The sequence below is a fragment of the Vitis riparia genome, chromosome 13, assembly GCF_004353265.1.
Source record: "Vitis riparia cultivar Riparia Gloire de Montpellier isolate 1030 chromosome 13, EGFV_Vit.rip_1.0, whole genome shotgun sequence".
In the NCBI taxonomy this organism is placed as follows: Eukaryota; Viridiplantae; Streptophyta; class Magnoliopsida; order Vitales; family Vitaceae; genus Vitis; species Vitis riparia.
Genome location: NC_048443.1, coordinates 13,457,498 through 13,484,084, shown reverse-complemented (window position 1 = coordinate 13,484,084; position 26,587 = coordinate 13,457,498). Strand labels below are relative to the sequence as shown.

The 26,587-nt window shown below is 34.8% G+C and overlaps 1 protein-coding gene across 1 annotated transcript; it reads right to left on the bottom strand.

Annotated features, from left to right (window-relative positions):
- Positions 1-6,533: 6,533 nt before the first annotated feature.
- LOC117928561 (small nuclear ribonucleoprotein-associated proteins B and B') lies at positions 6,534-24,668 on the bottom strand. The gene is made up of 2 exons (XM_034848467.1): positions 23,646-24,668; positions 6,534-6,801 (listed from the first exon to the last, which is right to left on the bottom strand). Exon 1 carries the CDS (start codon positions 24,482-24,484, stop codon positions 23,654-23,656), a length of 831 nt encoding a protein of 276 aa, XP_034704358.1. The 5' UTR covers positions 24,485-24,668; the 3' UTR covers positions 6,534-6,801; positions 23,646-23,653.
- Between the last annotated feature and the right edge of the window lie 1,919 nt (positions 24,669-26,587).

Here is a 26,587-nt window from a genome sequence, read left to right as displayed (position 1 = left end):
ACATGATGTAACAAAATTAGATTAAACTATCTACTTGCTATCCTTTTGGTGTATTGACATTGATTTGAGCATTCAATTCACGTTTCTTACATTGAACATGATTTGAGTGCATTAGAAGTTATATAGAAAGTACAAGTAGATAAATTATCCATAGTTGATTCATGGATTTGGGTGATCCAATAAAGAATGTAGTGCACTACCTCTTAATTGAAGGGATGACTTGTCTTAGTTGTTAAGATGAGTTTCACATGATGAGTGCATTAGTGTATGTGATGCACACTGGACAAGACATACGGTGAATCATGACGCAAGGTTATTAATTGTCATGATTCACTAAGTTGTTGGACTCTCAACCTTGAGAGGATACTAAGCCTATGTCAAAATCAACAAGCAACTTTGACTTATGGGTGAGACCTTAAAGTGATCATATATCCCTATGCATTGGGTCAATATTGATGAAGGCTAGTGACAATAGGTATTCTCAATAAAGACACCATGAAATCTTATTGGATTGAAACAATGTGTTTCCTTGGGTGATCCAAAAGGCATGTGATCATGAAATTTATAGTCATAGTAATCCCTTAATTTAGTAGAATTTAACATATACTCCTTGGAGTTAGAGTATGTCAGTTGATCACATAAAAAGTAGGATCTATAACTCAATGATTGGAAAGGTAATCTTGATAGGTGATAGCACTACTTTGTTAGATTACAGACACTAGCTTATGGGGGGTTTGCATGCAGTGGATAGTAGGTCACAAACTCAAGCTTCATCTCATTGTTATTTACATAGGGTACTGAAGTGCAATTGATTTTTTTTTAGTGGAATGTTGAATCAAATTTAGAATTACATTTTGAGGGAGCCAGTACTCTTATGGGTCTCAGTGGTCCCCACTATGAGCTCATATATCATGATGACATGGTTTATGAGAATTGGATTGGCTTTAGGTTCATTCTTGTGTATAAAGGTGTTTTGGTAATTACGTAAGGTTGCATAAGGAATAATGAAAAAAAGTCTCTGGAATGAGTTTATTGATTAATTAGATAGCCTTATACGGTTAATTAATCAATTAAGATCCGTTTTGAATTAGATTAAGTGACCCAAACCTTGATGGGCTCAAGTTACTTAAGCCTAATGGGCAACCCTATAAATACCCTCTTATGGGTTAGGGTTTCCTAATGACTTTAGTTAGTCACTGTCCACCTCCATAGAGAGAGAGCCAAAGTTTCACCCTTCCAAAGCCCACATTTTAGAGTGCTAAAATCATGGTTTGAGTGGAAGATCTTGAGTGTATAAGACCTTCAAACTATTCAGACATGTTCTTCATTGTAACGAGTTGATTTTGGGAACATCCAAATCCAAGTATGGGGGGTTCATATCTTGAGATTTATAGTTAATAATAGCTTTTATTGTCATTTTATTTCGCTCCTATTTAGAGATGCCTAGAGATAGATGCATGCACCCTATAAGATCCAGGGCATGAGAACAGAGCAATCCAAGGTTCCCAATAGAGTGCACTAGTGTGTATAATTACAAATTAAACAAGACCTATGGTGAGCCATGAATAAGGTGATCAAGTAGTCATGACTTCACCAAGCTACTTCATTGTGTTGTCTCTCAACCTTAAGAGAATATTGAGTTTATGTCCAAGTTATAGTGGCTTTGACTTACGGGTGAGATCCTAAAGTGATCATATATTCCTTTTGGATTGGGTCACTATTGATGGAAGCTATTAACAATAGGTATTCTCAATAAAGACATCATGATATCTCATGAGATTGAGACAAAGTGTCCATTTGGGTGATCCTAAGGATGTGTACTCATGTAAACTATAGTCATGTTAATTCCTTAAGTGAAACTTGACATAAGCTCTTAGAGAGCTAAGATATGTCAATTAATTACATAATAGGAGGATTTGCAATTTGAGGATAGTAGAAATAGTCTTGAAAGATTAATAGTTTTCACTTTATTAGACTACGAACTCCAATTCATGAGGAGAGTGTACACAATGGATAACAGGTCATGGAACCAAGCACTTAATGTCTTGTTATAATTTAAATAGGATACTAGAGTGTAGTTGATTCTTTATAATTTTTTATTGAATCAACTTTAGAATTGAATTCTACGGTAGCCGATATTATCTTATGGGTCTCAATGTTCCTCGCTTAAGCTAATATACCTTGTTAGCACAATCTATGAGGGTTGGATCGACTCTTAGTTCATTTATGTGCATAAGAGCATTTTGATAAGTATGTAAGGTTGCGCATTAGTGAACAAAATCTTTGGATTAGGCTAATTGATTAACTAGATGGTCTTATGGCGTTAATTAATCAATTACGACCTATTAAGCCATATTAAGTGATGTAAGCCCTTGTGAGGTTAAGTCACTTAAGACTATAAATACTCCCTTAGGGGTTAGGGTTTCTAATTAATCATCTTCCACCACATAGAGAGAAGAAATATGGTGAGTCATTAGGGTGCTAAGGAACAAGTGAGTCATTAGGCGGAAGATCTTAGGCGTTTGAGACCTTTGGAGACTTCAGGCTTCATCTTCAACAAAAAGAATTGATTTGGGAATGTCTAAATTAGAGGTAATGTTTTCAAGACCATAAAATCTAGATTTTTTTTTTGTTTAAAAGTACATCTTTTGCTTTTGTTGCTAAGATCTAAAGGCCTGAGAAGAAAATCATGCACCTAACCTTGTCATAGGATAGGGAACGAAGTGATCTGAGATTCCCTACAGTGTGGTCTTCTATTGATTATGCAGTAACTTTAAATTTTCAATAGAGTAAAAGTCATAAAAGAATATAAAAGATTCTAAACTAAGATAAGTGAAACAAATTTAAGCTAATCAACCTAATGCACCAACACATTAATATAGTGGATAGTATCTACAAAAGAAAAACATTCTAGAATAAGGGACATGCATGGATTGTCCTTTCACAAGAAAAATATAAAAAAAATTCAATTAAGATGAATGGAAGAAAATTACCTACTTAAACGAATCAACCTAATGCACTAACATATTAATGTAGTGCATAGTATTTGTGAAAGAAAACAATCTACGATAAGGGAGATGCATGGATTGGCCTTTCTATACCCTTTCATGAAACTAGTAAAAAAAACCCTTGTACAAATGCCAAAATTTTCCTACCATAAAAGAACTAATCTTGCTTTGGCTTTAATGTTCCCAAAGCATAATGCACATACAAAATTGCTCTAGAATACACATGGGATGGAATATAAGCAATCCACGATTTCTCTTATATAGTATATAATGTGTTCAATGCATATTAAAATATCTAATACATGTGTAAAAATTCAAACACCTTTCACAATTCATATTACACCAAAACTCGAAGCTTATAAAACTAACATGAGAAAATGAGTTTTTGCCACATGCCAAATTCAATGCAAATCCAAATTGTATCCATTTCTTTTATGTGTATATGACAAGCTATGAAAATCTACATTTTAAAGACTTTCCATAAAAATTATTTCACATCATTATTATATTTTAACATATATAGCAATGTAAATATAGAATCAATGTCTTATTGTAGTTTGTTAAACAAGAATGTCGATAATATTTAGAATTAATGATATTACAACCATTGCATACATACATACATACATATATACATACAATTTTTTGATTTAAAAAAAATGCATTTTCATTAAAATTATATATATATATATATATATATGAGAATGAGTTTTATCGAAGGTCATATCCTCGACTATATGGATGATTTGCAAGGAAAGAAAATACTATTATTAATGAGATGTATAAACCTCATCTCATTAGCAAATAATTACATCTACGACAATTTTTTTTTTTCTTTTTGCTCAAAATTATTTAAGGTCTTATGTGCAAGAAGGGACAATGACCATGACAGAAACAGATTTTACACCAAGGACTCCTACACAAATGGCCAATTGTTCTACTACACTAACATATGTGACAAACAATGGAAATAAAGATAGAGAAGTTGGGAAATCTAAAGAAGTAATACTTAATGATGCCAAAGTATGTTGTTATCAGAAAAGATAATGATACCAATTTTTTTAATTTAATTTTTCTCTTTTTTGAAACAGACATGAAGAAAGATAATACTTCCATGCTATTTAATGGAGAAGTTATAAAGGAATTGATCAGTTTTCCATTGATCAAAGTCAATGCTCATTCTTTTTTTCAGTCTCACTATTAGAAATAGCCTCATGAGACCTAACAAACATTACTTTACAAAAGTGAACAGATCGCACATAGTGTAATGAACACAAGGTTATTACCTAAGATCAAGAGTACTCAATTTTAGGGGTTACATTCTATTGGTTCTACAAGAGTGGAATACCACTTTCTCAATAAAAGCCTCAATCATGCTTGAAGTTTCTAGCATAATAACAACATAATTAAAATTTACAATTACTTAAAATAATCATCTCATGATATATTTGATTTATAATATGTTGATAATATTTGAAGAAAATCTTTCGCTCCATATATGCTTATTAATAAAGAATTTGAAGATCAATAAGTTTTTAAATAATTTTTATCATATTCAATTCTCCTTCCATGGACTACTAATCTTCTATTATTTACAAATAATAGACATGAAAATATTATATAGGATCATATTTGGTTAGCAAATTATACATGGGATAAGATAAAAACTTAAGATGATATATCATATCTCATATTTAGTTGGCAATGGAATGAGATAAGTGATCCTAATAATGGGAAAGATACATTATATTGTCCATGAAATGGAATATGTTACCCCATCACTCATCTCATTCCATATTGAAATAGGATAAGATATGTTATCCAATTACTTATCATATTTTATGTTCAACCAAACATAATATACAAAAAAATGTATATAGCAAGTGATGCATTTTATCTTATCTTATATTTGATAATACGACAAAGTGGTGACATATATTATCCAATTTCTTTTTAATATCCCTTATACATAAAATATATTAATCCTAAATTAAAATATGGGATTTATATATCTCATGTATCATAAATTATTCTTTTCATTTTTTTTTCATTTGTTTATTTTCTTATTTTGCAAAAAAAAAAAAAAAAATGATTAAAATGATTATAAATTTGTAGTTCAAAAGAAAAAGAACTAAACATATGTTTAATGTATTATAATATATATATATATATATATATATATATATATGTATTACTTAATATATACAAATTATTTTTATATATTGAATAAAATAATATAAAATTTTAAAAAATAAATATTTTAATCATGAATATTAATAACAAGTAAATAAATAATACAAAAGAGGTTTAGATTTTTTTTTTTTAATATCAAATGTTAGAATGTAACATAATTTTTAAACAAACGTTAAATATTAAAATATAATATTTTTTATTTTTTATGGATAAACTAAATATAAATACAACATAACATATCACATGAAATATAATACTTAAGAATATCATATCCATAAGAAATAATATCCTAAAATATATATATTCTATCCAATGAGATATACATATCATATCACATCCTATCCAATCGATCAAACAAAGTGTTAAAATTGAATCATAAGGTGGTAATATAACAAAGTTTAAAAACAACACAATCCAATTGAGATTATTCTCTTTCCGAATTAATACTATCTTTGTTTCCCTTCATCAATTCTATGAGCATGGTTCCACGCACTCCATAGGTTATTTTACAAAAATAACAAGCTGAAGTTTAACTCAAACAAGCAAGTCAAAACCTTACTAGCATCCCAAGTTCTTGGACTGAGGCACTTTCTTTCTAGAAATAAGAATTAAATAAATAAATGCATGACAAAATGCAAAAGCACATAAATATGGGTTGCATAAAACAATACAATTGCCACTAGTATTATCACACATCATATACACAAGGCAATATCATCTACTAACATAAAACAATCAACAATTGCAACATGTACAAAAAAAAACTTAAAACAAAAATTATGTTGTGATGTACTTTATCATAAAGATTGATGTCAAAGCCTTCAAAATAAATGAATGATGTTTCAAACGTCTTTGGTGGGCTTTAATCCTTGCATAACATTGTTATAGATTATTAAAGGAAGAAGAAATTGGAATGCTCATGAGAAAATTGTGTCATTATTTTATTTTTTGATAACCGTGGATGTCCGGACAAGCTTACGCGCACCTCAACTAATCCCACAAGACCTTGAAGTTAAAGACCGGATAAACCTTCAATGGCCCTGAGGGGACTCAAACTGATAACCATTGGGGAACAAACCTAAGGTCGGACCAATTGAGTTATCCCTCAGGCTTAAAATTGTGTCATTATTTTATTAACATGTCTCCCTTTTATGCATCATCTACAAGTTTTCACTAGACAGAATCTTATATGTTATAGCAATTTAAAGTTAATAAATCATTTTTGCATATTTTTCATACTTATTTCACTCATTTTCCTTTTTCCATATGAGGATTAAATAATTTGAAAACATATAAAATTCTAATTATTTTTAATTATATTTGACTCAGTCATTGAATCTCAATAAATAGCTCATACCCTGGTGAATTTTGTAGCATACAAGATTGGTGCACCGAAGCCCTAACAAAGTAAAGCTCACAGTTAAAACTGTCTTCCATAAAAACTATTTCAATTGATCAGTCATATTGTTGCTAAAATAACAGATAGGCTACACTTTGTTTTAGTCCAAACCACTACCAAATTCAACACATGCCGAAGCAAATTCCAAGATGCTCCTATGAAGACCTTCATCACTGCCCACTAAAACTCTTCACAAAAACCCTGCCATTCAAACAAACAATCCAACATTAAAATTCCTCATGGCAAATACACAAAGCAAAATAAACAAAAATAGTGCATTTCTCTTTAATTACAAACCTTAATCACCATGCTGTAATCTTTAAAACACAAGCAAATCCTACCCATCACCCAGACCCACCAATAAAAAAGCTAAATATCAAAGTAACATTTAGTATGGACCCTTGTTAGGAACTGACAAGAGTTACATGTAAAGCACCATTCAGATTTTCAGTACTCAACGATCTGGATAACCAGCCTACTAACGTTTTCAAAAAGGCAAAGCTCAACTATGAAGAATGACAGAAGCTCAAGCTTCTTGTCAGATTGAGCAGCTTTGAGAAACCTCTTCATAAACACATACGGAATGATGCCAGACATCAACGTGTAATGCATTGACCATTAATTTCTCCATTTCAAGCACTTTGAGACCAAGATGAGATATCCTCCACAGCATGACCTAACACCAACCAGCTAGAGTTTCTTTCTCACCACTGGTTTGAGCGCTAGAAATCTATCAATAAGATTGACCATAAGATATAATGTCTCATCCATCGGTTCAAACTTGTAGCACACCTCAATCAGCCAGCCAATGAGGATGCCTCTCATCCTGCGAAATTGCTGTGACACATAATTTGGTGAGACACAGCTAGAACTGTCTTCCTGCAGTATGCATATGTTCAGCCAATGTACTTGACAACTGCAAGTGGATTCCTTTTTATCAGAGCTATTTATGTCTGCAACTTGCTTGTCCACCAAATCTTCCATCTCAATCTCCTCCATCTGATCTATTCCTCCAGCATTGCTTTGGTGTGTTAGACAAACACTGGCACAGGTAAGTCACTGTTTGTCTTGTAGGCTTCCACACCAATGATGGCACAATCCTCTGATTCAATTGGTCCAGAGGACTGCAGTACCGATTTCTTTGATCCTCAGGTATAGGTGCTTGCTGCTTCTTGTTTCGGCCATTTGTGCAGCAAACTTCCTAGTAATGGGTCAATGCATAGGGATTGGTGGGTCTTTATCACAGACTGCATTTTTTTTTAGACAGGGCTCTTTTGTTTACTGCACAAGGGTAAGGAGGAGCTCTGATTATAATCCAATTAAATCGAGGATCCACAAAAGTTCCTTCCTAGATCTCAATCCCACAACTCAAAATTCCGGAAAAATCCCCCTTTTGCCCATCTCCTCTCGCCAGAACACCAATCTTCAAATGTGAAGAAAAGAGAGACTACTCCCGAAACTCCATTGAACCCAACAACAGACACTCTCCCTCAATCACTCATTGTCTCTCCCTCTCCCTCTTTCTCTATCTCTGGCCCTCTCAGCTCCTTTCTTTGGTTTGTGAGTAACAGAGAAATGATGCCAAAGGAAAAGAGAATCGAAGACATACAAATTCTCTACATCTTTTGAGTCATGAAGAAATCCCCATCCAAACATGCCTAAGTTAGTCATTTGGGACAGCATGTAGTTTCCAGTAAAGTGTTCTTTTCTGGAAAAAATTTTAAATTTTGAAACTCTTCCTGTTTGGTTCTTCTGCTAATGCATTTCTTAAAACCTTAAACCTCTTCAATGTGCAATCTTTTGGACCAGGTTTGAGGGGAGGAGTGGTTTTTTGTTTCCCCTTCTTGTTTTTTTTTTGCCTTTTGGTGTGTTTTTAATATATTTCATTGCTTGCCTATCAAAGAACAACCTTTAAACCTCTTAAATTTTAGAGCACTTTCAAATGCAACACAAATGCAGTAAATTTCTTTAAAAATAAGAAAACCTATTAGAGGCATTCCAAAAGTTGAACCCAAAGGAGGCCTCTTAGCATTTATGTTATCAACCAGGAGCTCCTATATGTTTGGGGTGTGCTCTTCTGAAATAGAAAGCCAGTCAATTTCTGAAGCTTCTACAAAGCTTGCTTCAAAACTGCTCCATTTATGCTTCTATTTTCCTTATCTTACATTTGACTTTTGGATTTCATGAAGATTTACATACTTCAAGCATTCAGAATCAGGATGCAGAGATTACCTAACTCTTTTAATTAAATTTACAATTACAATCAATATGAAGCTCGGTTGGCCACTATGGTCAGTAGTAGTCAGCTTTTTTCCCTTTTTGGATCACAAACAACTATTTACTTACTATTAAAAGGAAAAAGCAAGACAGATAAGACAAACTCCCACTATGTACCATCCATCCAAGAAGAACACTTCCTAACGAGAAAATCAAACCTCCTATATCTTGTACATAGCAGGAGGATCAGGAACAACTATTTCATTTCTATTAAAGGAAAAGGCAAGGATAAGACATCCTTCAGCAATGTACACGCCGCCCAAGATGAACACCTCCTAAGAAGAGAACCAACCAATCTGCACAAAAAATAAAAAATAAAAAACCACCTAAAAGAATCACAAAGCAAGGACACAAAATCTCCCACAAAAGACACTAAAACCCTTGCCCTTCATTTGGATAAAAAATTCATCACTTGATTAGACACCCCCCCAAGAAAATGTACAACTCCCTTCCTAGTCGCCCATGAAATGACAGCAGCTTAATATCCCTCCATTACAAGTTTGGAAAGACCAGTTTGTCCAGTATTAAGCCCTCAAGAGTAGCCAAAATCTAAAAGCCTACATAGAAAAACCTTCTTCTGCAAGATTAGAGAGATTTTAGCATTGTACCATGATGATTGATTACAGCCCACCAATCCCCAACTGCCCTATGTTGCCCTAACCACATCCATCAAAATTTAGCTGTATGCAAGTGTCATGAGGTGGTAACCTAACAGGAAATATTTCGTCTATCATACTCTCAGACCCGCAAACCAGGTTCCAATCAAGCGAAAGAAGCATCAAAAGAGTCCCAATAAAGGCTTCAATAGTCAAAGCCTACAGAAGAGAGAATAAAATAAATCCCAAATTGCCTCTACTCGTCTCCTATGTTTTGCACTTTTGCTGTATAAATAACCTCCATAAATCAGGAAACCCCTCCACTTCCTAATCCTGGAAGGGCTTTCTAAACTGCACCAACAACTGACCTCCATTACCTCCCCCTTCCAACAGGTCTCCAATTGTGGCATTCTTATGAGAAGCTGAACTAAACAACAGAGAAAAGCTTTTCAGACAGATTTCCCCCACCCAATTGACCCTACAAAATTTTGTTCTTCTGCCATTTTTAACCCGTCTGACCATCCTTTAGGTGAAATCCTCCCAACCTTTTCTAATGACTTTTCACATACTCATACCAAAAGACTCCCTCACCTCACAAGAAATCCCGCCCCTCGCCTCTTTTTTCCATTTCCTTGAATTTCCCATTAATTATCTTCCTCCATAAGCTTTCTCACTCAAGAGAAAACCTCCACAACCATTTGCTAAGCAAAACTAGATTTTTCTCCTTACAAACCTTAGACAACTCCCTAAATTCCTTCGAATCTTTTCTAATTTGTTTCCACCTTCTTAGGAATAGCAAAGGACATAAAGTAAATTGGAAAGCTTGATAAGGCCCTTCTAATAAGAACTAATTTACCACCTTACACAAATGCTACTTCTTCCAAGAGGCCAATCTTCTATTGTGCCTTTCCTCAACAACATCCCAAACAATGGAAGACTTGTAAGGAGCTCCCAAAGGGAGATTGAGATGATAAGTAGGAAACCGCCCGACCTTGCATCCTAGCAAAGACGCCAAACCATCCACTTCCTCCACATCCCCCATTAAATGAGCTCACTCTTCTGAAGATTAATTTTCAAGCTTGACACAATGTCAAAGCCAATAACAATCCACCTCCAACATCTTAATCGGTCTACACGTGTCTCACAAAAAAGAATAGTATCATTCGTAAGCAAGAGATGGGAGATTTAGAAACTCTCTCCCCATCTAGCCCCAACCTTGAAGTGATGTATAACCTCCTTGCTTAGCCCTCAAGATTAGACAACTCAGAGCTTTCATAACTAACACAAAAAGATAAGGTGAGAGGAGGTCACCCTATCACAAACCTCTTGCATGGAAGAACTCTAAAAGGGAGCCATTAACTAAAACTACCATCCTTATAGAAAAGACACAACTTAATCCAATTTCTCCTTGTACCACCAAAAGCCATTTTTTTCCATCAACAAGGAGAAATTTCAATCCACATGGCCATAAGGGCATTTTCTATATCCAATTTACACACTAACCTAGCCCTAGAGCTTCTCTTCCTCAAATCAATTGCCTTATTAGCAATCAAAGCTACCTCGAGGATCTATATGCCTCCCATAAAGGCATTTAGAAAACTAGAACCACCTTCCCAACCACCAACTTCAGCCTATTTGGCAGCACTTTAACAAGAAGCTTATAGATACTACAAGAGGCATCAAATGTGTTGGGTTGCCCAATTTGGCCAATGGCCCAGCACACCAAAAGGTCGGGCCGACATGGCCCAATTATTGTAACTGACTATGATGACACAACCGAGTCCTTTGGGTCATGCTAGGCTTAAGGAGATGGCCTGTCATGCCATCATGCTAACCCACGTAGCCTGTTCAAATATTACTTTTTGCTTTTTTCCTTTCTATTTCTCATCTTTTTTTTCCTCCTTTTTTTCTCATGTAATCTATTGAAATATTGAATAAAAGAATTGTATTTTCTATATTTCATTTTCTTTTATATTCTAATATTTTAAATTTATTGTTATTTTGATAAAAAATAAATAAATTCAAATATGATTTTTTTTTCTTATTTTTAAAAACAAAAATTTTAAATTTCTACAAATTACAATTACAAACTTGATAGATATAAAAAAATAAAAAGTATAATTATTTAAGATGGTTGAAGTAACAAAAAGAAATTTCACTTAATAATTATAAAATAATAATTCTAAGACAAAATTACTGGAAAAATTAAATTAAATATTAACAAAGGGAGTGCCCACTAGCATGGTCCATTGGCACGATTGGCCCGTCGTGTTGGGCCACCCATTTGGCTTGCATTGGCCAACATGGCAAGACATGATTTTTAACTAGGCCATGTTAGCTCGACACATTGGCCTATAAAGGCTTGCTAAAAATTAGGTCATGTCGGCCCAACACAACCCATTTGACATCTCTAGATACTACTCACTAGGTTGATTGGCCTAAAATCCTTAATGGCATCCACCCCTCCCTTCTTAGGAATAAGAGCTAAGAAAGTGCATTAAGACTACACCTAAAAACCCCTTTCACATGAAAATCTTCAAAAAAAGGGCATCACCTCCCTACCCAGTATAGGCCAACAAATTTTACTAAAGGTTGATCATAAAGAAACCATCTAACAATGGCGCGCTTTGTCCCCATCCTTCTCAATAAGTGCAAACAATACCTCCTCAAGGAGTATCCCCACGCCATCTGTCCTTCCAAAACTTTATGCTACTCTTAAAACCTACCTTAAAACCCGTTCTACCCTTAAAAACCTCCCAACCATTTCCAAAGAGAATTCCTTTTACTTACATGTCTCTAACACCATTTTCCAAGAAGAGCCTTATTAAGGAATGATAAATTTCTAATGCCCAAACCCACTTCCGACTTGTCCATACAAATAATAGACCAATTCACTAGATGCGACTTATGCTCTAAAGCCCCTTTTCCTGAAAGAAAGTCTCTCTGAATCTTTTCCAGTTTAACAACTACCCTCTTCGGGATGACAAAAAAATACATGAAACAAATAGGTAAGCTGGAAAAAGTGTTTCTTATCAGAGTTTGTTTTCATCCTTTTGATAAGTATTGTCTTTTACACAAAGCAAACCTTTTCTAGAATCTTTCCTCCACCCGTCCCAAACCCTAGATGACCTAAAAGGGGCTCATGAAGGAAGACCCACATAGGTAGTTGGGAGATTGCCCACCATGCATCCTAGTAGGATTTTACCGATGACTCAAGGTATATTGGAAAATATTAATAAAAATTTTGATAAAAAATTTCAATTGGATGAAAATTAATTAAAATTTATAGAAATGTTGAAAAAAATTTAAGAAATGATAAAATAAGCAATAATATAAATATTAAAATTATTTTATTGAAGAAAATAATATATATATATATATATATATATATGATAAAATTTGTAACATTCAACAATAATATGTTGAATTTGAAAATACATTTAATACTAAAATAGTGAGCTATTTAATTTATTTATATTCAATTTATTTGTATTCTTTTATATTTAATTGATATTCAGAAGATATAAAAAAAGATTTGTTAAAAAATTATTATGATCTGTAGTTTTATATTCTTAACATTCAATCAAGATATATATATTAAAGCTAAAGCTTAGGAGTATAATATGTTCATATATGTCTTAAGGGGCCAAGTTGCCCAGTTGGTTAGAAACTCATTGTTCACATGATAGACTAGATTGTAGTAGCAATTGTAGTGATATTTTTGTAAAAACCAACATTTTTATCTTTTGGAGACTGCCTAATTTTTGGAATCCTTCACCACCCCCCTTCTAACCTCTCTTTCCTCTAATAGGAGAATATCTCCCCTCTTTGGCATCCCAAAAACAAGTTAGATAACTTCTTAGTAGGGACATTTCCAAAGACCTCCTTATTCCAAACTTTGAGATCCTGCTTCCAAGCTTTAAGCTTAATAGCCAAAATGCAATTAAACAAACCCCAGACACTATATCCCTCCCACTAATTTCTAATCAACTCTTTGAAAACTTCTACTTTCAACCACACGTTTTCAAATTTGAAAGGTGTTTTTCTCTTCCTTACCCCTCCATCATTTAACAAGATAGGCGCATGGCCTAAAACTGGTTTTGGCAAAATGCTTTGCAACAAGCCACTGAAATGATTTTTCCAATCTTCAAAAACAAGATAATGATCCAACCTAGAGGCTAGCCTACTATTTAAACCACCATGTCACATAACAAAACCACTAGTTAAAGGGAGATCTTTTACCTCCAAGTCTTATATAACCTTTGAAAGTGCCTCATTGTTGTCGATCTTCTTTGGCAATTACTCCTTCCCCCAGGAATCTCACAACACTAAAATCCCCTCCTACAAACCAAGGGTCATTCCAAAGGCCTCCAATATCACTAAATTCTATCTAAAATTTCTCCTCTACTCATTTAGGACTAGACCGTAGACCTTGAAAACATTCAAACAAAGTTATCCTCCCAGTTTTTAAACCGACAAGAAATCAAATAAGCTCTTACTTCCATTTCAATAAGCTTTAGCACCCAATTATCCCAAAAAACCAACATCCCCCCTGCTTCACCCCTAGCTTCCACTGCTTCCTATTCCAAGCACCTACCCACACCTAAATTCCTCATCAATTGGATTGATATATGCTGAACCTTCGTTTCTTGAAGGCAAACGGGTTCACCAAATGCAATCTAATCAGGGACTTAATAACTTTACACTTATCACACTCATTAATCCCCTTAACATTCCACAATAGGATGCAAAGCTTCATTAACACACTTTAGTAAATTCCCACTTACTTTTCCCACCTCTCTTCCCAATGACAAAGTCAAACTTGTAATTAACAGAACAACCCAGCTTACAAAGTTCCCTCTCAAACTTGGACTCAATAGAAGTTTTCTTTCTTTCTTTTTCTTTCTTTCTTTTTTTTTTTTTTTGGTTTTTACAAGCAATAAGAAAGACTAAAATATATATAAAAAAAATAAGTACAACACCTACACTAGAGGCACAAGAAAGTACACACAAAAATGGCACTGAAGGACAAACAAGAAGAAAATAGAGGAAGAAACAAAAACCCCACCCCCACTCCTTACTCAAAACAAATCCAATCTACAAAGTCTATCAAGAACTAACATCAACATACAACTTAACCCATTCCGCAACAGTATTCATAAATAATAGTTTAATTGCTTGTTCTATTTTTTTTTAGTCTTCAAAGGCCCTTTTATTTCTTTCCATCCAACACACGCACATTAGACCTGCCCTCCAATCTTTTTTTTGCTTCTTGCCCACGAAGAGCCATATTAGCTTAAGAAAGTTCCCCTCACCAAGGAATGCATTACCTAAACCACACCAAACTAGAAAAAACCAATTGTCATAGCATACTAGCTATAAGGCAATGAAGGAGCAAATGATTAGTTGACTCCTTGTCCTTTTTACATTTAGCACCTATTCAAAATACTCTAAACCTCCTTTTAAGTTGGACTTGGAGTCTTTCCTTTCTTTTTGAGCTCCAGTCATTCAAAAGCACCAAAATTTCCTCTTCAAAACCATCCATTGGTAACCTAACATATTAATTGAAAGAGGCCAACTAGTTGAAGCAACCCCTAAAAAGAATGAAATCCTATATTACACTCTATGAAGCACACCCTTCAACCGAATCAAGCCTCTCATCACCCCACCTTGCACTATCTCCACTTTCATTATTCTTGCAATTTGCCAAAACATCCATTGAGCCATCCTTCAAAATCATTCTAAGAGGCCTGCCCCTAACATCCTCTTCCATGAATAAAGGCTCTCTGACACTCTCCTCCTCATTACCTCAACAGATCAAACCCTTAATTAGTCTTTCATCATGGCTTGAACCCACGAAAGGAGAAGAAAGAAAAGAAAGAGGTCTACATCCCAAGAAGGAAGAAGGGAGGTTTGTTGTACCTGAGAAACGAGCCACTTCTACCACCAAAGCTTAATTGTCCAGCGAGAAGACAACCCACTCACACTGCACAAGAGAAAGAACTGAGCACCCATCAAAGACTAAAACACCTGAAGGGGTGTTGAGGGGGGACGGATAGCTCCACAAGGGCATTAAGCCCTCTCAAACAAAGAGCCCTTACAAGGTCGACCCCTTCACTTGGCAAGGCTCACCACTAAGGAATCGTCATCATATCTAATTGCTCTATCATCCTCCTACAATAGCCAACAACTTCTCCCGCTCTCCCCTCCCCCTCTCTGTCATTATCATGTATAATCGCTCTATCATCCTCCTAAACAACCAACTCATCCCACCCACCCCATCCTTTCTTGCATTGTATCCTATATAAAAATGAACTAGGTTCTTACATTATAAAAGGTTCCACCCAAACACTAACCTAAGACCCAAGACTTATACAACACATACACATCAAAAGCATAGAACCCATCAAAACACATTTAAGATTGAGGTTTAAGCCTTTTATAAATATATGCCAAAAATCTAGAAAGGCCCAAACTCCATTAGAAGCCATTGAATACATGAGGCTTAAGCCTCAACAACCTTGAGGTTGTATGCCTCAATAGAGTGTAGTTTACCATTAGTTACCTTATACTAAGGCCCTAGCCTTAATGTTAATTTATAACATCCTCAATGAGGTGAGCCTCACAACATGAAACTCAATATGTTTCTAAAACATTGTATGAACTAATAAAAATTCTAGAATTTAGCACCTTCCTTGGCCAAAACATTGTACTAACAAAAAATTCTAGTTTTTAAACTAATGTCTTTAGCCAGACTAAGGATTTCAACCAAGGGGGAAAAACCAAAACAAAAAAAGGCCCTACCACAACTCACAAGTAATGGGCAATGGAGGAAAGATCTTTTTTTTTTTTTTCTTTTTGAGGCAAGTAGAGGAAAAGATATCAACTATTGTTCACTATAGACAAAAGATTGGGAGTTAGGTGAGGTGGAAGGGTTACTTAGAAGATTGAAAGGGCATGTGATCAATGGAGTGGAGGATGTTACAGTTTGGTGGTTGTCGAAGGGGGGCACCTTTTCTGTCAAATCTTTCTACTCCTCCTTAGCAGGTTGTTATCCGAAAAGTTTCCCCACTAGCTTGGTGTGAAATCCTTGGGTGTCAATGAAAGTCAACTTCTTTGCTTGGGAAGCAATTTGGGAAAAAATTCTAACTCTGGATCAACTAAAAAGGAGGGGTTGGAGTCTTCCAAATAGATGTTATTTGTGTAAGGGTAAAGAGAAGTCAGCAAACCATATTCTCCTTCATTGTCCTAAGGCAAGCATGTTGTAGCACCTTATTTTGGCTATATTTAATGTTCAGTAGGTGATGTCGTTCTCGATCAAGGGTACCCTCATTAGTTGGTGTGGTGCCTTTATGGGGAAGAAGAGGAAGAAGGCTTGGAAAGCTAAGCCTTTGTGTCTATTTTAGACCTTATGGAAGGAGAGAAATTGAAGAGCTTTTGAAGATTCTAAACTAAAAGACCACGTGATTTTACGCTCCTTCATGTACATGTTTTTAGAGTGGGTTAGGGTACATGTAGAGTTTACTTCTTTGTCCCTTTTACATTTCATAGATTGGTTGGGTTGTAAGTGAAGTGAGGGTGTTGTTTTTTTACTATCCCTCCTTTTTTTTGGCCTTGTATATATTGTGTATACTTTAGGCACTTTTAATACAATTGCTTTACTCATAAAAAAAAAACTAGTTGTTCACTGGCCATGCATAGGACACATTGCTTGATGACTATGTAAGTTCTTCAAACTTGAAGCATACAGTTGGCAACAACCTTCCTTTATGCAATTGCCCATGCTAAAGTTTTGACTTTTTAAGGGCCTTTCTTTCTAATAAATTTAGTTAGATGGAAAATGGTAATGTTATTGTTTCAAGCAAACTCAAAGAAAGGAATTAGAAGAAGAGGGGAAAACAAAAGAAAAACCTTCTCTAGAGTCTAACAACATCTATTGGAAATTAGAGATAGTGGACATTCTCCAACGAATGAGCAAGAGAAGATAGATTCCTTAATTTTTTTTTGTTTTTGATATTTATGGTGAGGTTGATCAAAGGAGATGAAAAGGATAAGAAAAGAGTGAAATCGCCTAATTGAAATTTATAAAATTAAAGAAAAGACATACCAAGAGGTTGCTTCCACACCAAAGATCCTCCTAAGAACAAATTTTTTAGTCATGTAATGAACCTAACTAGGGGAGAAAAGTGAAGCTAGCATTAAGACATGACTTTTCAAGTACGGATGAGAAGCCCTCACAACAAAACATATTTACATCATAGCACCATAGAGAACTTTCTCCTGAAGAACCCCAAAGACAATTACTATAGGAGCTTTAATTCATATATAAACCCAACAAAACCTATACCCCATGATCTTAGGCTTACACATAATGTACCAATAAAAGGCAGATCTTTCCATGGTTGCCTTAATATTGGGCTCACACACAATGTACCAAAGGAAGCTCCTCCACAACTTCTGAACCCTAAAAGTCATGCTATGATTAATACTTAAAAAGATAGAAAAAAAAACAACAAAGATGTAGGATAGACAATTTTCTTTCTTTTAGTTTTTGAATGAGAAACAAAATAAGGTAGACAAGATTAAGAGTGATCCAACTCCCATACAAAAAAAAAAATGGTTTCCTTCCAACTGTCAAGCTGTTTCAACACGTTCTTCATCAATAGATCCTACAATTCTTGAGATTTCTTAAAGATAGAGAGGAATTTTGTTGCTAAGAAGGAGAGGAAACAAATAGAGTGCATATATGTCTATAAACTATTTATTTTTAATTTACCTACTAAAAAAAAAATATCCATCCTACATCTAGTGGCTAAGAGGGAGAGGAGAAACAAAGTGCAAAACTACTCTTTTTAGGCAATCATAAATATTACAACATAAGCAAAGATACTTCTTGCTTAGTTTTTTTTTTTTTGATAAGTAAAGGATATGCATTAAAAAGGCAAAACGCCACAAAGCATACAGGGAGTATACAAGGCGGCTAAGGCCTCAAAAAACAAAGACAAAAAGAATCACCTCCCTTTAGGTGGATGTTATCCACTCCAGGAAGCCTATAAGGGAGAACGCCTCCTCACCTACATACAATTTGGCCCAACTCCACAAATTACAGACAAAAAAATTCTTTAACTTCTGAATGTTCAACACACCCCCCCTAAAGGCTAATCTATTTCTTTCCTTCCATACCGTCCAAAAAATACACAACGGAATGGCGTCTCAAATCTTTTTCCTTTTCTTCCCCACAAACAAGCCCCTCCAGCTAGCTAAGACCTCCTTTACAGTTTCTGGAAAAACCCATTTCACATCAACTAAACCAAAAACAATATCCCACAAAGCTCTAACCACTGTACAATGTATAAGGATATGATTTACACTTTCTTCTTCACATCCACACAGGAAGCAACAATTTGGAAGTTGCACCCCTCTTCTTTGAAGTCTATCCAACGTAAGCACCTTCCCCCACGTCGCCTCCCACGCGAAGAATGCAACTTTAGTTGGCACCCTTGCCACCCAAATGCTTCTTGAAGGAAAATCTGTGTCATTAGACTTAGTCAACAATCTATAAGCTTCCTTGACCCTAAACTGACCACTTCTTCCTTGCCTCCACAGGACTGAATCTTCCTCCAAAGAGGGCTTATGACCCCTCAGCATATAGAGAAATTCCCCAACCGTATCCAACTCCCAATCATTGAAATCCCTCAAAAAATTTAAGTTCCAATTTCCTTGACCCAAACTTTGATCCCACATTTCCTCAACCGTTAAGTTCCTTTGAGCAGCCATGCCAAAGAGATGAGGAAAACAGTGGGACAGCGCTGAATCAGAACACCACACATCTGTCCAAAATCTGATCGTATTGTCCTTCCCTTACCACCAAAACTTCTTTTTAAGTTCCTGTGCATGTCTTTATATGTCATCTTCAAAGTTCCAAATTTTTAGGTTCATCATCATTCCCTTACCACCAAAAATGAAATAAAAAAAAAACTAATATATTAAGCAAAAAAAAATATTCAATAATTACCATAATTTTCATTATCAAGATTCAAACCATTCAAATGAAAATTCTTCAATATTCATTGTAAAAATAAACTTCCTTGACCTCTATTATAGAATCTAACAACAAGAATACAACTTTTCATGTAAGATTATTTTACCTATTTCTCCTTTTTAAGTTCAATTTTTAATCTTTTAGTCTAATTTGAGGTAAATCCACGAACAAATCAAATTGCAACACATCCAATATTAGACTTGAACAACCTTTAATACATGTTGAGTGCTTGATGGTTGGCCAATAGCCATCCAAGGAATTTTGGACACATTCTTTCTCAACCCCCGAGGGAAGGACATTTCTAGTAAACTTTTGGCCAAAGGATAATAAGTCATCTAGTAATTTCTTATAGAGGCACTGAGAGAAAAATGAAGATCTTACTAAACATCATAGAGTTTACTTCCAAGGATATCTTAAATCAAAGTCTAAAAAATAATCTGAAGGTAATAATTTTCTAAGAACTGAAAAATAATAAAGAACTATTCTCAAAACCTCAAACCTAGGAAACCAAAAACATGAAAGAAAGTTCTCAGAATTTATTCTTTTCTTTTCTTTTCTTTTTTGTTTGTTTGTTTGTTTGTTTGTTGATAGATAAGTGAACCATGTATTAAAGACAAAAGAAAGTATATATAATGCATACAAAGCAACCAAAAGACCAAAAAGTTTTTTTTATTATTTTTATAACTGAGGAACCTTCCATGGTCAAGCTCTTAGGACTCTCCATAGGGGACCCAAACCTTAGGGTGCTGATCGCCCCGCAACAACCAACACCAGGTAAATTCAAGGTATTATCAGTGGTAGGATTCGAACCAGGACCATGTACCACTTATTAGGACAAAAGAAAGTATATATAATGCATACAAAGCAACCAAAAGACCAAAAAGTTATGGTGAAGCTCTTAGGACTCTCCATAGGGACCCAAACCTCAAGGTGTTGACCGCCCTACAACAACCAGCACCAGGTAAATTCAAGGTATCATCAATGGTAGGATTCGAACTAGGACCATGTGCCCCTTATTGGGACCACACCTCCTAGTGTTTGCAACCAAAAGACCAAAAAGTGAGACACGAAGACACAAAAACCAGCAACAATGCCCTACAAAGAGCTTAACCAGTCCACAAATTCTAACAATGACAAAGAACCATTCCCAATATATAGAATAACTCAATCCCAAAAAAGGTTCAAGAAAGAAATTTTTAATTGTTTGGCCCAAGCTTTCACAATTATGGAGGTTCTCCTATTTCTCTCTCTTTAGATGGTCCAAAAAACGCAAAATCAAGCAACTTTCTAAACACCTTTATTCTCTTTTTTCCAATAAAAGAACCATATCAACTCAAGAGAAACCCCCTAACTGAAGAACACATCACTCATTGTACATCAAACAAAGCAAAAATCAACTACCACAAATTGTGTTCGTTCGTGCAATGAAAGAGAATATGATCACCTGTTCCTTCTTCTTCTTTGCACATGTAGCATCTATTAGGAATCCCCCAACCCTTCCTTCTGAGTTGATCCATATTCAAAATCCTGACCCAAGTTGAGACCCAAGAGTTCCATATTATGTCATAAGAGAATGGTTCCCCTCTCCTATTTGCCAAGGAGAAGTAGAAAGACTTAACTAAGAAGCTTCCATTCTTTGAGCCCAACCACACTATAATAACCTCAAAGCCCAAACTAGTGGAGTGGTCATACAATCTCCCAAAAAATACATCTCCTCGAGCTCCCAACCATGTAACTATCTAACAAACCTAGGGCCCCTAGCTACCACCACCCTGACATCAACCACTTAAGCATCTTTTAAAGAGGCTATAGAATAAAGATCTAGAAATGATTCCCTCAAAGGTGTATCTCCACACCACTTGTCTATCCAGAACTTCATCTTGTTGTTGAAGCCAACACTGAGACTTGTTTTATTCGTAAGTACCTCTCATCCACCTCAAATTGTTTTCCACACCCCCACGTCATACCCTTCTCTCACTTCTTTAGTGCATCACCCCCCTTCTTCCTACTTTTACTTTCCTACAATAACCCGTTTCCAAAGAGAGTTTCCTTTCACACACAAATCTCTAGGACTATTTTCCCAAAAGAGCTTTATTAAGGATGCCCAATCACCCCACTCTCCTATCTTGCCAAATAGCCTCAAAGCATCCTATTACCTCATTACCAAGGTAAAAAATATTGATATCCATGGACATATTTGTGGACCAAATGTATAAAAATCTCAATGGACATATCAATACAAATGTAAATTTCGATAAAATTATAAAAATTAAAAAAAAATGAAATTTTGGATGGAACTCTAGAGATCATAAAACAATTAATAATGTACATACTAAATAAGTCTTTTTCTTTTATAAGAAAATAATATATGTACAATAAAATTGAAGACATTGGTCAATAAGAAATGTCCTTGTGAGTTGGCATGAATCCTTTGTTAGGAAGAAGAGGAAAAAAGTTTGGAAGGCAACTCCTTGTACTTAATTCAGGCCATTTGAAAAGAGAGGAATGAGAGAATGATTGAAAATACTGAAATAAAATGGATCAAGAAATATATGATTTTGGAGTTGCTTAGAGTGTATATAAAAGATTATACAATACTGGACTTCATTGATTGACTAAGCTCTAAGTAGGGTGAGGGAGTTGTTTTTTGTGTCCCTCCTTGTTTTTTTTAGCCTTTTAGCACCTTTGTACATGCCATATATGCTTTTGCATGCCCTTTGGTTAGATATTTTTAATATATTTGATTTTTTCCTATAAAAACGATCACCTAATATTCATGTAACTTTCCACTAAAACTATCTTAAATTTCTCTCAATATACTTACATTCATTTATTTGAAAAAAAATCTAAAAACCTTTGAAAGAAATTATTAATTTTATTATAATTTTAATAAGATTTTACATCAAATATTTTTATTAGAAAATGTTTTTAAAAATTTATCTATAATTTTTTCATCAAATTAATTTTCAATATTAGAACATGTTTTTAAAAATCTATTTACAATTTTTTCATCAAATTAATTTTCTCATTTAATAATGAGACTAATCACGGAATGCCCCTCCCATCTTCCCCTTTTATCTACCCCCTACCCGGATGGAGATTATATATTAGAAACCAAGGTAAGATAGAGGATAGGATTTCAATGATAGCCCACAACAAGTTCTTGATGATATGCCACACCTATTTTGAAAGTTAACATCCAAAAGTATGATATTCATTTTGGGCTTTGGAGCTAAAGAGTTAGTAGGCGTTTTCTATTTTTCCCCAAAGCAAGTGTATTAGCATTATTCATTTTTTTTTTTTTTTTTTTGATAGATACAACAAAGGAGTATGTATTAAAAGGAAACACCCAAACAGCATCCCGAAGTATACAGGGAGTATACAGTGGCCACCCAAACTGGGAATATGTATTAGCATTATGAGCTCCGAATATTGAGAAAGTCAATCTCTGTATACCTTACTTGTACTTGGGGGCATCTTTTTTGTATCTAATAAGCTGGCTATCATCATCAATAATAATAATAAAGGCTTATAATAATAATAACAAACAATAAAGGTCTAGAATCCACTTGTCCAAAGATCTTAGAAGAAATAATAACAATGCTGAAGCATACTTCAGGGAACTAAAAGGAAACCCATTCATGATGTAGAGTTTATTATCTGTGGGTTCTAGGCCCAACAAACAAATAAACAATCAGAAAAGAACAAAGTGTTTCACCCAAAAACAACAAGGGAACACTAGTTAGTTCACCACCACGGAGCTGAGAAAGGAGAAAGGAGAAAGGAGAAAGGAACCATACTAGATACATCCTTTTATCAGAGTATCTTTTCTAGGCAAATGAAGTACACATTTTGCATCTAATAGCTTGGAGGTTGCAAGTGGCAAGCAAGCATTGGCTCATGTATAACTGATGGAACATCTCTAAGATGTCAGGTAAAATTATCATCATGCCTATTGGATGTAACATCTAAATTACTAGGTCTCCTAAAGAAAAACCAAATATGTAACCAAAAACTTATCAATAAGCAAACAATTCATATTGCAAGTATCACAGTAGAAAAGTGAACACTAAACACAGAAATCAGGTGATCAATACATTAACCAGACAATAAACAAATAAACCACATACCTAAACTTCTACTGCTGTTGCGGAGGATTTGGCGGAGGTGGCATGCCGGGACGAGGTGGTCCAAAAACAGGGACACCACTGCCTGGTGGAGGTGGCATTCCAGGACGAGGCGGTGGTGGGGCCTGCATTCCAGGCCGAGGTGGAGGTGGCGGACCTCTCATCATCTGAGGGGGCGGCACCATTGGCCGGCCCCCATACTGCGGTGGGGGAACCTGGAAGGGAGGCTGCGGTGCTCCTCCGGGCCTAGCAGCGAACTGAGCAGGCACGGGAGGCGGTGGGCCACGTGCAATCTGGGGAGGTGCCTGCCCGGGGTATCCAGGCATCTGTCCGGGAGGCCGAATTACCGGCGCGGCCGGGTAAGTCATGGGCGGTGCAGATAGCTGGGGCACCGGCGGGCGCGAGATCTGAGGCTGCATCATGCCTGGCGCAGGGCCACCAACTCCGCGAACGGGTCCAGCGAGGCCAGGCTGAGCCTGAATGAGGGGAGCGGTGGGGATTCCACGACCGGCAGCACGGCCGATGCCAGGACCGGCCATGGCAGCGGCGCCGACGGCTTTGGCGCGGGACTCTTCGGGAGGGGGCGGACCCTCTACGGTCATGGAAATGACCTCTTCTCCTCTGAGGAGAACAAGGCCTAGGGTTCGTCGTTCTTCGCGTTCTTCGTTCTTTTTACCCTTAGCTGGAGGCAATTTTCTGAACTCTTCGCAGTCGCCCAGGACGAGGTTCATGTGGCGGTCGAATGCCATGAACTTTCCGACGAGTTGACGGCCATCCTGGATGGTCACTCGCATTCTGTAGTTGATGTATTGAAGCATCTTTGAACTTTTAGACATCGACATCTTTCTTGGATTTGGGTGGTGTTGGGGTGGAACTGGCTAGGGTTTTGGGGTTTTGGGGGTTTTTAGGGTTTTGGAAGAGTGAGAGAGAGCGTGGAGACTGGAGTGGTTCCAAAAAGGAGGTTTTGGTGGGAGAGTCGCAAGTTCTTACAAGACTAGCCTCCTAGGGTCTCACAAGACTAGTTTAGCCACAAACTAAACCCTCCCCTCGCTTGGCTTGTTTACTTTTATATAGTAGCAAGTGTTCACGTGCAATGCACGTGAGGTAATATGAAAGAAAAGTCTAATAAAAAAATCAATATATAAATTTATTTATTTTAAATCCTTCTATAAAATTAAGAAGAGATATAGAATCGAATAATTGAATTAGAACAAAAAAAAAAATGGTTATGATGGAAAATAAATAAGGTTACACTTTTCCATACCAAAATTTTAGATAGTAAAATTCTTTTTAAAACCAATTTTTCTAAATAAAATAAAATAAATATTATCTTAAAGGTATGTACCAAATTTTATTTAAACACATTATCGGTTTCTTTCACATTAAATTTATGATAATTTTTGAGTTAATCATTCTATATATAATTTAAATAATTTTTTTCTTAACATCTATAATACTTAGGAATTCTTTATTATTATCTTCGAAATTCTCTTGTCAAGTCAACAATTAACATAATCAACTTGTTGACACTCATTCTTAAGTATGGGTTTGATTCAAATTCATTGCAACATGATATAACTTTCACTTTACCAATTTTATGAAAAGTAGATGAATTTAAAAAAAAAAAAAATCAATACAAACTAGATTACTTATCCAAACATACTTTTCATTTGCATATATAGAAATGACAATTGAACAAGTTAGGATGGATCACCTTCGCATCCCAACTTTATCCCGTTTATTTATATATATATTCATCCACATAGAAAAAAAAATTAAATAGGATGAGGTGAGGATAAGTTTTTTTTTTAAAAAAAAATTATTAAAAATAAATATAATTTATAAATAAAAATATTATAAATATTTATAATTTATTTTTATGAAAAGAAGTTGAAAAAGAAAAAAAGTCAACTAAAACGTTTTTTTATTTAAATTATATACAGGGACGGGGTAGACAAAGTCATACTCGAACACATCTTAAATATGTCTGAAGTTTTTAAAAACTTTCCAAACTCATTTGAACTTATTTATCTTTATCCAAAACCATTTCTATTAAAGGTGAAACGAGGTGGGTACTAAAAAAAAATCACATTGTCATCAATACTTCCACACTTTCCTTGTCAATTTTCTTTATTTTTATCAATATACTTACACAAGAAAAAACTGTCCTTTTGGAATATAATATCAAGCCATAATACAAAGAAATCATGGGCAAATAAAAAGAGAAATATCTTATTAAGAATCAAAAATTATTTTTTGATCTCCCAAAAATGCTTGGTATTCCATTTTCAAATTGTTAAATATAGTCGATTAAAATTTCTTTAAGAATATTGGTTGGTATTTAAAAAAATAAAATAAACAAAGATTGTGAGAAAATTCTACTAATCCCAAAACGAGGATTCAGCTAAACTAAAAGTAAACAAAAAAAAAAAACCCCAAAAAACACTTGCCCCAATTTCAATTAAAATAATATCTTTATTTTTCTTATTATAAAATTTAAAGTTGTGAATATCGATCAAAAATAAAATTTAAAAGAAACAAAATAAGACAAATTAAAAGCATGTGTAGAAATACTAAATTTATGTCATAAGTAAGAATCTTTGATTCCTATAGTCATTGCATGATAAAATAAAAAAGTGTAGTCTCCAATTATTATAAATATTTGATTATAAAATAAAGAACTGTAATCTCCAATTCCTATGAACATTGGACTATAAAATAAAGAAAATGCATTTCATTTTAGAATACTAATTTAGGGTGGTTTGTCATATTTTTTTAAACTTGTTCTTAAAAACTGTTTTTTATTCTTTAATTTAAAATCCATTTTTAAAAACAAGTTTTAGAAAACATGGTCAAATAGGTTTATATTTTCCTTTTGTTTTTAAAAATTAGTGAAAACAACTTTTCCTTGTTTTCTATTTTATTTTGTTTTTAATTTTTTTTTT